At 34.8% G+C, this 18,031-nt stretch overlaps 2 protein-coding genes across 2 annotated transcripts; one reads left to right on the top strand and one right to left on the bottom strand.

The window, feature by feature from the left end:
- LOC132545257 (G patch domain-containing protein 3-like) lies at window positions 1–5,799 on the top strand. Its single transcript, XM_060208931.1, has 5 exons — window positions 1–352; window positions 1,719–2,266; window positions 3,362–3,536; window positions 4,032–4,395; window positions 5,317–5,799. The coding sequence occupies exons 1-5, from the start codon at window positions 1–3 to the stop codon at window positions 5,513–5,515; spliced, it is 1,638 nt and encodes a 545-aa protein (XP_060064914.1). The 3' UTR covers window positions 5,516–5,799.
- Window positions 5,800–9,606: 3,807 nt separating this feature from the next.
- Window positions 9,607–17,277, bottom strand: LOC132545252 (uncharacterized). The gene is made up of 4 exons (XM_060208927.1): window positions 17,250–17,277; window positions 15,191–15,323; window positions 14,750–14,965; window positions 9,607–11,689 (listed from the first exon to the last, which is right to left on the bottom strand). The coding sequence occupies exons 1-4, from the start codon at window positions 17,275–17,277 to the stop codon at window positions 9,607–9,609; spliced, it is 2,460 nt and encodes an 819-aa protein (XP_060064910.1).
- Window positions 17,278–18,031: the final 754 nt, after the last annotated feature.

Genomic DNA, 18,031 nt, shown 5'->3' with positions numbered 1-18,031 from the left:
ATGGAGAGTACCAAAGCAAATAAGGACTGTGTTTACGCTATTATCAACAATATACCTTCTTCTTACCATTCTTCCGACCTCAGAAACTACTTCTCACAGTTTTTAGAGACAAGTGGGTTTAAATGTTTCCATTTCAAACATAGACCAGAGTCTAGAACCACCGAAACATCGAATTCAACCACCCGTGAGGAAAGACGTTTAGGAACGTTTTGTTGTGTCGTCAAAATTAATGGAAACCGATTCAACGAATTCATGAAGATGTATCACAAACGACACTGGCTGGATAGGAAAGGGGATGTCATGCCTGCTTTATGTTTTATTTCTAAAATCAGAACAACTGAGCAGAATATAGGTAACGACCAGACAAATATCCAATGATTTATCCAATGATTCATCCATAGACACTTCTACGTAGTTGAGATATATATATATAAAACTAAAAAACCTTAAAAAAAACAAAAAAAAGTAGTATGTATGTTAATATTAGAGATATATACTTTATTTTTTGTTATGTTTGCTTGTAAGAAATCAATACAAATTTCGTGGACCCCATCATTTCTCACTATCTACGCTATGTCGATGAATTGCCCCAAAGAAATACATAAATGACTTGAGATGCATTCATACCATAAGATTTATTTAAAAACTGATCGTTGAAATACCAGTATTTTCTGAAAAAAATATCCACGGGTATGACCTTTGATTCACTCACCTGAAATGATTGACATGTGTATCAGACATGTTATATAATCAGTGCACTTCCGTATCTGATGATATCACAAAATCACAGAGATGCTTGAGTTAGCTTAATGTGACCCTATGATATCTATGTTTATAAGTGCACCTTTTTTAAAGGGTTAGATTAAAGTTTTTATATTTTTATACTTTCTTCTCAAATGAGCCTTATTTCTCAGTAAACTTCTTTCTTGTAACACCAACTGTCTCAATCTTCAACTTGTTATCTTAAAAAATCGGAAATTTGTCATCAAACGTGATATTGTATAAGATATAATATTTTTCAATATGAGACCTGCAAGTTTGGACTTCCGCAGCCAAAAAATTGTGAGGAGGCGTTGCCTTTCATTCATAGTGCAGGGCTCTCACACCCAATTTTGGGACTGGGGCCCTTAGAATTGGGGAAAAAATTGTGTTTTCCTTAGAATTTGGAAAACTTGTGGGTCTACATTGGGAAAAAAAGATACTATTTTGCATTGGGAATTCGGCCCCAAATCTGGCAAATGGAGAGCCCAGTAGTGGATTTTATTCACATGAGACACTTCAACAAAACATTGGCATCTGAGGATGAATTGATAGGTTATTATCAGATATAAGATGTTTGACATGTAAAGATGTGTATTAAAATATAATTTACAAATTTGCCAATGAAATCACAAATTTTTATTCTTTCTGGAAGCATAATAAATAAATAAATACATTTTAGATAAATAAATTAATAAACTTCCAAAGCTTAAAAATAAATAATTTTTTTTTGACTCAGACTTTTGAGTCCTGGGCTCATGATCATAACTCTCCTGATGGCTTTGCCAAATTTTGAGGACCTACTAAATCTTTAGTAATAGGGCTCATCAGAATTTTGGAAATGGTGTTCAGGACTCTCATTTAAAAATGCTTACAAAAGTTACTGATACACAAAAAGGAATTTTGATGTACAGAAATGTATTTTTATTTGTCAAAGAAATTGCTTTGTTATGTTCCAGGTGGAAGCAACAAATACAAAACAAGAGCAGAACAGAAATGTGTTCCACATGACAGAGAACAGTTTACTATTAGTGACCTTGATCAGATGAAGGAGTTACATCCCCCTGATATTATGCCAAATGGAAATGTTGGGACTCCTACTTCAGTCTTCCTGGAATATATCAAACAATGTCGTCTGCCACCAGTCATTATAAAAAATCTTGGATTGTCATTTCCAAAGACAAGATCAAACAAAAGGTATGGAAATGTTCCTTTTAATTATGATGGCAAAGCTGTTGATGTTGGTCATCAAACCCAGGAAGAAGAGGAAACACCAGAGGTCAAATCATCCAAAGGTTATAAGATACCAACTGAAAACTCTTACTCAGATGAAAGTGAAACAGACAAGTCAACAGACCAAGATTCATCACAGAATCCAAACCGTGATTTTAACAAAGAAAAAGAAAGTTCAAAAGACAAGTTTAGACAGGACCCAGAGACAAAGAGAAGATTTGAATTAAAAATTGAAGAGAATTTGATTGAAAAAGAAGACAGGGACTCTGATGATGTAAGTGTGAACGAGGAGTACACACTTTAATGTTTTATATACATCATGTGACATAAACTTCAAGAATTTCACAATACTGAATTTGTAGATGAATCATGCATGTACTAATTTTAATCATTTCATTTCATATGTGTACAACCTGCATTTGGCCAAATAAGGAAAAAATTTTTTCTGGAAATGATGCTAGCTATACCAAGTTAAAGCCTGTCAAAAGGTAGAATATAGTTCTCTCATCATCCATAAGATTTGCTCTTTTTAAATTTTTCTGCATCCCATATACCTACTCCAGCCTGTTTATTTTTTAAGTGAACATATACAGGGCACTTATAAGGTTAAACATGGTTTATTGAAATTCATATGTAAAATTGGTCAAATAACAGTTAAGTAATATAACAATTGTACTGTTATTGAACATTTTATGTTTATATGAACATGTATGGAGATATGATATATTGCACTAGAATTACCATTTTATATCATATTTGTTTGGTATCCCACTATTCAAACCACATTCATGGCATTGTGCTTACAAGGGTCTGATCTGTGGACATGACTATCTCAACCCTCGTGTAATAGTATGACAGGTCAACATTGTTAGATCTCAACCCTGAATAGTCAAACTCTTACAAGGGGGCCGAGATCTTCTATTTCAAAGAACAGACCCATGTTTGATTTTTTTCTCCAATACCTACAGATGAAATATTAACATATTGGAAGATATGATCATAACTTATACATTGTGTGATCGTCATGATAAATAGCCCGTGAAATCTGTGTCAAAATTGATGAATATCCAACTGTGATGTTGTTATAGGCATCAAATGATGATGCTGCATCCATGTTGTGAGTACCATTATAGTGCATGCATCTCTGTAATCTGTGTAAGTTATCTCTTCCCTAGATAAAACTTGGTAACTATGATAGATGTCTTGCTCTTTGACCTCGACATAGTGTCAGAATAATTGTTCATTTGTATGTATTATTGTTAAATGCAAACTACAGGTAAACTGTCTGTGGAGCTCAAAAAAAGAAAGTAAAGAGAAACATTATGCAGTTAGGTAGCCTAAAACCTCTAGTGATTTATTTCATCATCAGGACAATGATACCTGTGAAGAGTGGGAGCGCCATGAGGCCATGTATGATGACCCGTCTAATCAGGAGAGAAATTCAGAGCGGCTGTATGAAGAGGAAATAGAGCTGAAATGGGAGAAAGGTGGCAGTGGTCTTGTCTTTTATACCGACGCTCAGTACTGGAAACAGCAGGAAGGAGGTAAGTCACACACAGAAGAAAATTGACAATAGGAGCTACAAGTGTAAGATATAGAAGTGATATTTGGAAAAATAGAAATTTTCAGTGTTTGACTCACACTTTTGCTGATCATGAGAGACACTCATAATCTGATTATCTATTGGTAGTTGGATTGCCAAAAAAGAATTTGGATCCATCACCATTGATGCCACAAAAACATTTCACTTAAGTTTAATACCAATAAAACTTTTGTCAGAGAATCAGCCAATTTATATTTGTTGGTATTTGGTAACATTTTCAACAAATGACATTTTGTTGCCCTGTAATAAATAGATGCCCCGACTTTGAATCTGAAGTAATATGTTGTTGAGCTGAGCTTTTTACAGGACAAAAATATTTTAATAGGAAGTAGAACCAGGAAGGTGAATTTTTCACTAGAACTACATTCATCAATGAAAACAGATGACATTACTAATATATTGCTTCCAGTATTGAAATTAAAATTTGTTTCCTCAGATTTTGATGAACAGACAACAGATGATCTGGATGTTGATATGAGTGTATACTATGAGGAAGGGGTTGGAGATAAAGATGCAAGAGATTACCTAACCATGCGTCAGGAAACACGTCGGCGAGATGGTGAGGAAAACACAGACAGATTTAGTGCTGGTATTGCTAAAAAACGACCTTCTAATTCAAAACACCAAAGTAGTGAGGCATTGAAAATTGGAAAGTTTGAACAACACACGAAAGGATTTGGTCGTAAAATTCTAACACAACAGGGTTGGAGTGAAGGTGAAGGCCTTGGATGCACTGTAAAAGGGATGGCAGATGCTCTGGAATCAGAAGGTCAAACATCTAGGGATAAAACAGGATTTGGGTAAGTTTCAGGCAATTAAATACATTTGTATATTTATTGGCAACACATCACTGTGTCCTTTTATTCATTTTTCACAATTTAACTTGTAGAGCTTCAAGGTTTAGTGTGTGTTTGAATTTTTTTTGTTAATCATTTAGAATGTGGAGTAGTTTAAAATCATGAATTTTTGGAAGAGGCAGGGGCCCAAATTTCCTGGTAGTATACACTTTTATGGTCATTTGGTTTTGGGGATAGCTCAATAAATCCACTTATACTCATTATATACAGTTCATGGACAAATGAATTCATAGAATATGAGCACTGACTGAATCAAGAAAAATTGATCCCTTATGAAAATTAGTGATTATACAGTTGTCAAAATAATACATATGTAAGCTCTCTGTGCACAGTTTTGACTGTTACCATCAGGATCTCTCAGACTGTTTATAAGTATCACTAGCAGTCTGCCTAAATGTAGAAATAAGGGTTGTGATGTAATAGATGGATTTATTTATTAAAGGTTTCTACGTCTGTATTGATTTGTTCTCAGTACAGGACGAATTCTGTAGTAATTTTTCATTTTTTTTAAACTATTAATCTTGTGGCATAATTTGTAGATCAGACTACAGCTATAGATATTCAGAGGAGTTGAATAAGTGAATAATTGTTATTCTATTGAAGAAATGTGAATTATTTATGTTATTATTTGATTATTTCTGTCAATAGAATAATGTCACAGTTAGGTCAGTTCATTAGAAAAATCAATGATTTATTTTTTTGTAAGAAAGTATAGATGTGATATGTAATGAAATGTCTGAAATGATAAAGAGATGAAAAGGGAGATAATTTTGCATTAACTTTCAGAATGAAATAGTAAATCATTAACATTTCACATATTTCGGTAATATGAATATTTTAACATATTCTGATTTCTGTTTACAGATATAGGGGTGAGAAATTGCTGAAGACAAGGGATTTGAAACATAAAAAACCACAAACTAAAAGACTGATAACCACAATGTATGATGATCCTGGTGACACAGACCCAGTGGACCCACTGTTACGACGAAATCACCACTACCACATATCTCATCGTCACAGCCATAAAGTTGCCTTCACTGCTGCACAGACACAGGAATAAATGAAATATAGATGTCCCTTCATGTATTGGCTGAATACATTCCTGATTTGTTCATATGAATACTTTGTATAAACCTGAAATTTGATGAAGTTCTATTATTTTTTCTTGATTGTTAGGATGATAACCTGCAAAGGGTATCCTTGAAGATAAATATGCCCTGAACATACCTGTCTCAGTGAATCAAACACCATTCATCTTGATGAAACACAAGTGTAGCAATTACCAAATTACTTAGATGGAAATATTTGAAACATATATGAATTATCAAAATGTTCAAAGTTCTATTTTGGCTAGATGTAACTATTGTAATTGAAAAATGACCAATTTACAGATCTGATTTTGTTTTCAGAGAATATCTTGTAATCTTCAAGCATCTGTTTGATTGTGATGTATGAATGTCAGACATGCCATTTGTACCTATGTAATGTGATATTGCAGCAGGATTGTTTAGCTACAGACAAATGTATGGAGAATAGTGAGGTGTTTTACAACCTTATAGCAAACAATCAAAACCTTTATTATATTTTTTGTTGAAGTTAAGGGATATTCACATTGAACCACGTCATATTTTATAATAATGTACTTTGAAGTTATCAATATATTTTCAATTATGATGTTCTTCAACAAATTTCCAAATCAATGACTTTTTTCTGAACACTTTGTCTGTCTGAAATCCTAGATCAACTCCTGTCTGCTAGAAATTTGTCAAAACATTTGTCAACTGTCCACATACAAAAGTATCATCTATAAGATCTTCTTGTTTTCGTTAGGGTTGATTCCTTACCAATTGATCTTAAGGTACAACACATTTCCAATTTATTGCTGGTACAATTCCTTACCAATTGATCTTAAGGTACAACACATTTCCAATTTATTGCTGGTACAATTCCTTACCAATTGATCTTAAGGTACAACACATTTCCAATTTATTGCTGGTACAATTCCTTACCAATTGATCTTAAGGTACAACACATTTCCAATTTATTGCTGGTACAATTCCTTACCAATTGATCTTAAGGTACAACACATTTCCAATTTATTGTCTGGTACAATTCGTTACCAATTGATCTTAAGGTACAACACATTTCCAATTTATTGCTGGTACAATTCCTTACCAATTGATCTTAAGGTACAACACATTTCCAATTTATTGCTGGTACAATTCGTTACCAATTGATCTTAAGGTACAACACATTTCCAATTTATTGTCTGGTACAATTCGTTACCAATTGATCTTAAGGTACAACACATTTCCAATTTATTGTCTGGTACAATTCCTTACCAATTGATCTTAAGGTACAACACATTTCCAATTTATTGCTGGTACAATTCGTTACCAATTGATCTTAAGGTACAACACATTTCCAATTTATTGCTGGTACAATTCCTTACCAATTGATCTTAAGGTACAACACATTTCCAATTTATTGCTGGTACAATTCCTTACCAATTGATCTTAAGGTACAACACATTTCCAATTTATTGCTGGTACAATTCCTTACCAATTGATCTTAAGGTACAACACATTTCCAATTTATTGCTGGTACAATTCGTTACCAATTTATCTTAAGGTACAACACATTTCCAATTTATTGCTGGTACAATTCCTTACCAATTGATCTTAAGGTACAACACATTTCCAATTTATTGTCTGGTACAATTCGTTACCAATTGATCTTAAGGTACAACACATTTCCAATTTATTGCTGGTACAATTCCTTACCAATTGATCTTAAGGTACAACACATTTCCAATTTATTGCTGGTACAATTCCTTACCAATTGATCTTAAGGTACAACACATTTCCAATTTATTGCTGGTACAATTCCTTACCAATTGATCTTAAGGTACAACACATTTCCAATTTATTGCTGGTACAATTCCTTACCAATTGATCTTAAGGTACAACACATTTCCAATTTATTGCTGGTACAATTCCTTACCAATTGATCTTAAGGTACAACACATTTCCAATTTATTGCTGGTACAATTCCTTACCAATTGATCTTAAGGTACAACACATTTCCAATTTATTGCTGGTACAATTCGTTACCAATTGATCTTAAGGTACAACACATTTCCAATTTATTGCTGGTACAATTCGTTACCAATTGATCTTAAGGTACAACACATTTCCAATTTATTGCTGGTACAATTCGTTACCAATTGATCTTAAGGTACAACACATTTCCAATTTATTGCTGGTACAATTCCTTACCAATTTATCTTAAGATACAACACATTTCTAATTTATTGCCTGGTACAATTCCTTACCAATTGATCTTAAGGTACAACACATTACCAATTTATTGTCTGGTACAATTCTTTACCAATTTATTTTACGTCCTCCATTATCAATCTGTCGTTTATGTGATAGGTTTTGTGGCTTACATTCTATATGATAACTTGTAATCTATCGGCTATCATACGGTATCATTGGTTTTTCATTATTATCATTTGGCAAAGAAAACAGAAGAAAAAACAGTGTAAATGTTTTGTATTCAGAAAAATATGCATCAGCAAGACCCAAATTTGACAATACGTAGTTCCTTGTGCATGCATCTACCTTTGTCAAACTCACATCTGGAAGTAAAAAAATGAATTAAGATTATTTGCATATGCATGAATAACAAAATGCCAAAAAGGGTTATTTGCTGGTGGAAATTTCACCATTTGGTATCCAAATCGAAATATTTACTCGTAGCCATCAAAAGTAAAAACTAAATTTAATATGATTTGACTTTTTCTCACGGCAAAAAGAGCCAAAATAAGCCACTGCCGAAAAAAAGTTCTATAAGTATACGGAAGAGGGGACTCCCAAAAATAAAACTAGTGATGACGAACACACTGAGCCATGATTATCTGTATTGGACATCCACATGAATCAGGTCGATTAGAGCCAGGCCAAGCGCAATGTAAACCGGTGTGTATACCCGAAATATTTACACCAATACAAGGTCAATTATACTACTGTAAAGTCATATTTTTGTGGGGTTCAGTTTTCATGGCGTTTTAGAAATGAATACTTTGCAGACATTTGATTCGTAGATAAAAATGGATAAATAAAGTTACTTTTTCTTGTCATGACAGCCCGTGGACATATGTATTTGTGGATGAAGAGTACCCTCAGAATCAACAAAGATAAATATCGCAAGAAAATTGAAGATTTTACAAAAAACAGATTGGTTCTCAGGATAGGTGCTTGTTGTTTCATCAACGACAACTGCCATGTGATTACACTCACACCCAAGTCATGTTACGTTCTCAATGTGATAAGCAGGTCATTGACATTTTAAAGTACGGTTAAAATATCAGTTATCCAAGTAATATTTTCACGTTTTAGAATAATTCCCATAAGCTAGTGCTACATTTTTAAATTGAAGAGTAAAAAATCAAAAGTCAGATACATGTAATTCAGTTTAATGCCTATTAAATTAAAGTTCCTGAAATAGGTTGTTCGTTCAATTTGATTTAATCTTATAGATTCTGGCAAGAACGAAGAATATTCTTATTCATGAGAACGATAAAAATAACTATTGGAGGAAGATTTTCTGGGGACCGCTCGAGGTTAAAAACATACATGAATAAACCAGTCACTGGAAAGCAATACACAGCCAAACATGTTTAAAGCATATGAAAATCGATTTGGATATACAAAAATGTACTGCTTGACGAAGTATATTTGGACGAAAACTCGCCCAGTTCCTCATCAGAATATAACAAGGCTAAGGAAGACAACCAATGGACATGGTGTATTAGGACGGGAAGAAGAACAATGTTGTTACGGAACTTTGGTGAGAAAGTGACATCAGGATAAACCTCAAAAGAGGCGATAGATAACTTTTATATTGTAAATAATGATAACATAAATAACGCATTCGATACAACACTCAAACAAAAAGAAAAGTTTTTCTTCAGTGATCCAGGACTATTTATGCTAGTCTTTTGTTTCTGTTAGTAGGACTTTAATACTAAATATGACTTGTATAAGAATGTTCATTTATTTTTTCTAATTGTCATACATTTAAGCTTAAACGCCACATGACATCCTTCAAATCGCTGCTATAGAGTATGCAGCAGAAGTTCAGAGATTAACATCTCTGTCGTAAGGCATCCATCCTTTCTTTAGCTGGGTTCAACTCGTAGATATCTGTCTTCATTTGTGCAGATTTTTCGTAGCTCTTGATGGCCTTTTGTATGTCACCTAAAGTTTCATAGCAGATCCCTAGGAGATTATGCACTATCCAGTACTTTTGTCCTCCTTGCATACCACCATACTTGACTATCAGAAGCTCGCGAAGTGCTCTGTCGCGTTCGTTGATGTCTTTTAGTTCGTGGTTGCACATAAAGGACAAAAAGATAGCGTATGGTAATGGAGGGATTAGCAACTTAACATGTTGTTGCGATATTTCTGGTCGAAGATGTGGAAGACAGAAATGTTTTTGTTCAAACTCAAACGAAATACAAGCTGTAAATAATTTTCTCAGCTTGAATATGAAAGGACTTTCTGAACCGCAATATCCTTCTATGTACTCTGCTTCATGTTCTGGTGTCATTGTTTCTTTTTCATCCCAGAAGTGTGACGCTAAATCAATAACTTGTCTGGTGATTTCGAGGGCTTTTTGGAAATTCCCCATCCGGAAGAAGAACGTCGCTAAATATAGCACCTCTGTGCCAATGGAAGTCCTTGGTATTATCCAATGTTTTGCTTTCTTCAGGCTCCTGTACCTAGTCTTGTTGCCAATAGCAGTTGTGTGATTTGGATACGCATGCTCTATAGAGAGGTCGTACAGGACATGCATGGCATAGTAGTACGACAGCACTTCATCATACTCTGACGTTGATTTTAATAACAAGTTGAACATTCCTAAAACTATTTTCAGAGACCTCCTTTCTGGGAAATGCAACGTACGCAAATATTGCACAATGCTCTGGTCCCGGCGGAGGACAACTTCCGAAACGGGTTCGGGCTGTACAAGTTTGTCTTGGATTGGTTGATGACATAGATAATCCATAATTGTAGGACGAAAAAAATGTCCAACTTTAAGACAGCCCCACTTCAACCTTTGATAATGATTTAAGATTTCTACTAGTCGTTGTTGGTGATGTCCATGGATCTTTCTCAAGAACATGTTGTTTGTTGGGATGAAGTAGTTAGGACAATACCCTGCCTTGACCCAAGCTATTAGAATGTTGAAGCAAAGCCAGAAACAATTGAAAATGTTTTTGTCTTGCCAGAGTGTGTCCTTAGAATTTTCAATGGCATGAAAAAGGACAGTCTTAAGAAAATAGGAGCACAGAATGTCATCATCACCAATCATCTGCTTTAGTGTTACTTTTAGTTGTTGTAAGAAATATTTTAGTAAAAAGTAAACTTTGAATTGAATATGACTGAAAGAGTGAACTAACATTCTCTCTGCTGATATGAACGATATTCTCCAATGTAACAAGGTGTCCAAAGTTTTGTCGCCCACTGGAACAACATGACAACCATCGCGTACAATCCGGTCAATCAAAGTTTGGTGTGGCCAACCATACTGTCGTGTACGGGTCACCCATTCCTGCGCCGCTGTGGGCCAACCTTTACAAGGGAAACAAAACACCACATCAGCATTGTATGACGAGGAGTTAGTCGTACAGCTAGGACCATTGGACTTGAACAAACTCCCAACTTTTGCAGTCATTGCTGAAACAAGTTGTTCGCGATAGATATCGCTTGAAACGAAATATCCGTCCTCGGTTTCTACCAAAGAATTTAGTAACGGATCACTTGGTACCTCTCCTAACTGACGAAGCATAAAATTTACGTAACCAGGTCGACAGTCTGAATCTCTCATGTACAAAAATGTTTGTCGTGTTTTTGTAGGAAAGTACTGACGGGGTTGGATTAATACCTCGACCGTTTTGTCGATTAACATTCTGTCATAATCTGAATTAGCTAAGTAGAATCCTTCAGCTCGACTTCCACCGTAAAACCTTTGTATCTCGACATTAGAATACTGGAATGCCTGTTCCATTACTATCTGTGTTTTTTGCCTAATATCAACATCATCCTTTGTCCCTGTGCAATATCTGTCTAAATATGTTGACAAGAGTACGGACAGACGCTCACTCTCGGTGGAATCCATCTCAAAGCAATCTGTAAGGAAACAGAGATTGTGTACAAATATATATCTGAGAAAAAAATACCTTAAACATTTGAAATTACAGTAACTTGAGGAAGATTAAAGCTGACACTTGATATATTCTTTTTGAGATGCTTTTGGGAAACGGATTTTTTTTTTCAAAATTAATTCTTTTTAACATGCATTGTCAGTTTTGTGTGTATGTTTCACTTAGGCGTCTACGATGCATGTCGACGTATCCAGTAAGATATCTTATATTCTAGTCATTTGACTCTCATCACAGTATCATCTTTAAGGAACAAGTCGTTTGATTAATCATGGCGGAAGAAGACTAAAACGGAGCAAACCAACCAGGAACCGAAATATTTGGGGTGATGTTAACCACTTTCACAGATCGTGATTGTCTGTAGTCGATACAAAAGCTTTAGTTATGTCCCCTTATAATTTTATTGTGTACATTGTATGACTATAAAAAGACATCTTTCGAAGTGAATACACTAACATATAAGAACTGCGGTTCACGAATGTACTTACAGCTGGCCACAAATATTAAATCACATACACCTGGGCACCAATATTAAATCACATACAGCTGGGCATAATTATTAAATCACATACAGCTGGCCACAAATATTAAATCACATACAGCTGGCCACAAATATTAAATCACATACAGCTGGCCACAAATATTAAATCACATACAGCTGGCCACAAATATTAAATCACATACAGCTGGCCACAAATATTAAATCACATACAGCTGGCCACAAATATTAAATCACATACAGCTGGGCACAAATATTAAATCACATACAGCTGGGCACAAATATTAAATCACATACAGCTGGGCATAACTATTAAATCACATACAGCTGGGCACAAATATTAAATCACATACAGCTGGGCACAAATATTAAATCACATACAGCTGGCCACAAATATTAAATCACATACAGCTGGCCACAAATATTAAATCACATACAGCTGGGCATAACTATTAAATCACATACAACTGGCCACAAATATTAAATCACATACAGTTGGGCACCAATATTAAATCACATACAGCTGGGCATAACTATTAAATCACATACAGCTGGCCACAAATATTAAATCACATACAGCTGGCCACAAATATTAAATCACATACAGCTGGCCACAAATATTAAATCACAAACAGCTGGCCACAAATATTAAATCACATACAGCTGGGCATAACTATTAAATCACATACAACTGGTCACAAATATTAAATCACATACAGTTGGGCACAAATATTAAATCACATACAGCTGGGCATAACTATTAAATCACATACAGCTGGCCACAAATATTAAATCACATACAGCTGGGCACAAATATTAAATCACATACAGCTGGCCACAAATATTAAATCACATACAGCTGGCCACAAATATTAAATCACATACAGCTGGCCACAAATATTAAATCACATACAGTTGGGCACCAATATTAAATCACATACAGCTGGGCATAACTATTAAATCACATACAGCTGGCCACAAATATTAAATCACATACAGCTGGGCACAAATATTAAATCACATACAGCTGGCCACAAATATTAAATCACATACAGCTGGCCACAAATATTAAATCACATACAGCTGGGCATAACTATTAAATCACATACAACTGGTCACAAATATTAAATCACATACAGTTGGGCACAAATATTAAATCACATACAGCTGGGCATAACTATTAAATCACATACAGCTGGGCACAAATATTAAATCATATACAGCTGGGCACAAATATTAAATCACATACAGCTGGCCACAAATATTAAATCACATACAGCTGGGCATAACTATTAAATCACATACAGCTGGCCACAAATATTAAATCACATACAGCTGGCCACAAATATTAAATCACATACAGCTGGCCACAAATATTAAATCACATACAGCTGGCCACAAATATTAAATCACATACAGCTGGCCACAAATATTAAATCACATACAGCTGGGCATAACTATTAAATCACATACAGCTGGCCACAAATATTAAATCACATACAGCTGGCCACAAATATTAAATCACATACAGCTGGCCACAAATATTAAATCACATACAGCTGGCCACAAATATTAAATCACATACAGCTGGCCACAAATATTAAATCACATACAGCTGGGCATAACTATTAAATCACATACAGCTGGCCACAAATATTAAATCACATACAGCTGGCCACAAATATTAAATCACATACAGCTGGCCACAAATATTAAATCACATACAGCTGGCCACAAATATTATCTTTCTAACTGGTGAACACATATTCACAATGAGTTGAACGAACACAAATAAAAACAAGCACGAAAACTGTATAACATACTAGTGAATAAAATATACATGTCAACACTCGATCAGTCAACAAAGGCTGACAATTATGTTATCAGTGTAAACATTCTTACCTTACACTTTCAAGCTGGTTCAGTAAAGATGTTCATTACTCCACGTACGATAGACAACGTGATACAGATATTACTTAAATCCTCCAGATTGGACAGTTTTTAGGATTTCTGACAATGACAATCGTTTTATGCGGTGACTGTACACACACATATATATTATAAAACACAAACACGGCAAAACCCGTCCGAGGTGTTTCAATGACCTGGAACAAAAGTGATGGTAGCAACCGACCGTAAAGAATGGAAATTTTCACACAAACAGGTTTAGGTACACGGGGTTTAAAACGGGTATTTCCCTAATTTTGTCACGTGAACTTCATAGTAAAATTACATTTTGCAATGGTTTTTCCACTACACTATTATCTGCCATGACTTGTTCACAACATGTCTGTAGCATTTAGTGTCGAGTATCGGAACAAAACACTTTGGTCGCCATCAGGATCTCGGGGGAAAATACATATCATTATCTAAAGGATGAAAATGCAATATCCGGCAGTCTCTGTCGTAATTGTATTGGATTTGCCCCGGCTCTCAAATTGCAGATATGATATCACTAGAAATTAGATATCCACGTCATTGATGAATCAGAGGAAGTTTATGCTAATTGTACATCAAGGTACACCCCAAACAAAGACAATGATTAAGGTATACAGCCAACTCACAGGTTAACGTATGTCGTTCCATCCGTTCCACAAACGTTCTGGCGTTCCTCACTATCACAAGAGTGTTTGAATAGATCCAGACAGAAAACATCAAGCGCTATGTTTGAAATGGAGACCACGCCCATCCCAGTTAGGACAGAGGAGGACGTAGGACAGGGTCCTGAATGAGCTACCTGGACTGTTGATTTGAGGCAGCGAGCTTTCAGTAAATAACATCTACAACATCATATATTTATGTCAATTAATCGAAATAAATATAAATATGGGGACAAAAGGCATTGTTTCAGTGATCTTTTCGTACCGACAGCAATATGACGAGTTGTTTATAAGATACACGACAGAAGCCAAAACAAAACGATAGGCAACACGATCAAAGAGTCAGACGGAAAGTAACACCTATCTATCTACAGTTCATAAGAAACACATGTCAGTTTAACTTACGTATTTTGGTATGTGATTCCATCCGTCCCACACAAATTGTTTCTGCCCTTACTCTGACAACTGACCTGGGAGATGAAGCGACAGTACGGGGTACTGTTGGACTGACCGCTACAGCCGATAACCGCCACTGCCACTAGCAAGATCAAACTAACGTTATCAATAAAAAATCAAAGTACTGAAAGTACTGAGAGGCTAAACATTTTGAAAAATGTTCACAAATAACCGCTAAGCTATATTACTTTCCCCATACTCCTACACTTTGGAATGCAAAAATTACTAAAATAAGAGAACCAGAGGCTATTTTTCTTAATTTTAAGCGATTTTATATCTTCTTTAATTCTTATTTCAAATTTGACGACAATAATGTGAACAAATTAAAATAGGTAAAAAAGAATAACAAAATACACACAACCATATATTTATCGCCAACAAGCCAAATGATAAATAGCTCTATGATGAAGTTGACTAAATAGAACCTTTGGAATATCCAAGATGTTGCAATTACTATCCTATCAATATGAGGATTTAGACAAATCGGAAGGACTTTATACCTACTTCTTTATTTTGATTGTATTGCAAAGTAATAGTCCTTACTTATTATAATTATATTTGTGGTTGAGGTAAGTAAATAAGGTGTACACAGCATTTCAGATAGATTAAAGTGTAAGTAATTACATTAAATGTATTTACATGCCTATCTTCCTTAAAGTATCATGGTTAGACTTTTCTTCCAGTAATTATGTCTATAAAGACATAGTTCTTTGAGATTAAACCAGACTTCCATATATATACAAAATTTACAATATTTTCACTATAGCTACTACTATTTCTGATCTCCAACGCACTAGATAATGTCACCATGACACACTAAATGAATAAATATGTTATGGAAATATTTCGTTCTAGTTAATTGATAATTATAAACATGAATATTTTGGGGTTTTTTTTATACGCGCTTTGTTTGAAGGAATATTTTCATTTCAAGGAACTTTGATACACATTAACAAACCTTGAGAAATCAGCACAAACAACCTTCATCAAATAAAACTAAAAGACAAAAAATATAAGTTATAACAGAGTCAACATCATGATCAGTACAGTATTAAAAATATATTATTCATAAATCATGAGCACCATATGTAACTTGCCTACGAAGCGCTAACTTTTTATCTTCAAAAACTTGAAAAAGTGTCATGGCGGTGGGTGTGAAAAACCTGAAAAAATGTTATATCGGCGGGTGTGCGCGTGGGACGAACAGTCCAATTCGGTGACGTCTAATGAGGTAAAGTGATGTTATATATTAAGACGATCTTGCCACAACGACAAGGATTAAAACAAAATTGATGTTCTGCTTGTAAGTTTTGCTTGTTTACAATAGTGTTGTTAGTTGATAATTCAAACTAGGCCCCCAGACTAGCTTCTTATCAACTCGCACGTACAGTGTTCTGTACGCTTACGTCATGTCGAGAATTCCGTAAAATATATTGTTAAAAAATTATCAATAGTTCAACCACACCGTGCTTCTTTTTTGAAATATATAGTAATCGTATTGTTATTAAAAAAATAAACTAATTTTGGATGCTTTTAAAATAGCGATTTGAAAGATCGCGGGCATTATTTACGCAAAAAATGCCGCTAGAGGGCTTTAACTCTTTCGATATTTCAGCCAATGAGAAGGCCAGGATCGGTAAATTTTGTCTGAAAGGCCGTCGCAATAGGCTATGCGTACTGAGTACGTTTAGCCTAAAAACCTGAAAGGACGTTTAAAAACAACATCCTTACTCAATCTCAAAAAAGATGAAACATGAGCAATAAAGTGATAAACACAGGGTTTCTTGCTTGTTTCAATGATGAAGTCAGTTGGTATGTTTACCACAAAAATCAACGAATATGTTGTCAGTTTTATGATTACTTTTTAACAGTATCTACAAACTTAACGGATATTTGATATATAAAAACCGACTGCAGTATTAATTCTTCACACATTGTTCGGCTTGTATCTAGCTCTAAAGTTGTATAAAACGTTCTACTTACTGCTGTACAATTTTCGTATACTTACACATCATTAACGCGATATACACGGCCATTTTCGTTTTGCGTCAGAATCTCCTAAACAAGGAAAACGATTAATTATCAGTATGACGTTTAAAATGAGCTTAAGACACCTTATTGTTGAAATAACTGTTTGTTTAATAAAGCCATGTATTTACTGGATCGTTGTAGCTTTTGTGAGTTGTTTGTGTAAGGGCAGTCACTCGTGTCTTCTTCCTCTCATATACCGCTGCTGGATTATGAAATAACAGACAACCTGCTAATGGAGATAAGATGACATCCCGATAGCTCGTACGGTACAACCCTCTATCATAGGTCGCAGCCACGAGTGTTAACAATTGTGATACCCAGGACTAGAATATCGGAATGTAAATAGATATTAAGTTTCGCTGGCGGCGCGTATCAATAATGAAACGCACTATTAAGTGTGATGGAAACTAAACACATCCATTAGCTGTTCTTACGGAAACTAAGTGCCTATTACATGTTGAAAGTCTTATGGGAACTATAAAGCGCACTATCTAAGGTATTTGGGATTATAAAGCGCACTATCTAAGGTATTTGGGATTATAAAGCGCACTATCTAAGGTATTTGGGATTATAAAGCGCACTATCTATAAAGCGCACTATCTAAGGTATTTGGGATTATAAAGCGCACTATCTAAGGTGTTTGGGATTATGCAGCGCACTATCTAAGCTCATTTGGATTGTAAAGGCTTTTTGGAATTATAAAACGCACTGTCTATGCTTACTAGAAATCTGTCTAGTCACATGGGAAATATCAAACTC

This window comes from Ylistrum balloti, unplaced genomic scaffold, assembly GCF_031769215.1.
Source record: "Ylistrum balloti isolate Yb309-2 unplaced genomic scaffold, AGI_CSIRO_Ybal_v1 Utg369834, whole genome shotgun sequence".
NCBI lineage: Eukaryota > Metazoa > Mollusca > Bivalvia > Pectinida > Pectinidae > Ylistrum > Ylistrum balloti.
This window is presented reverse-complemented; position numbering and strand designations above follow the sequence as displayed.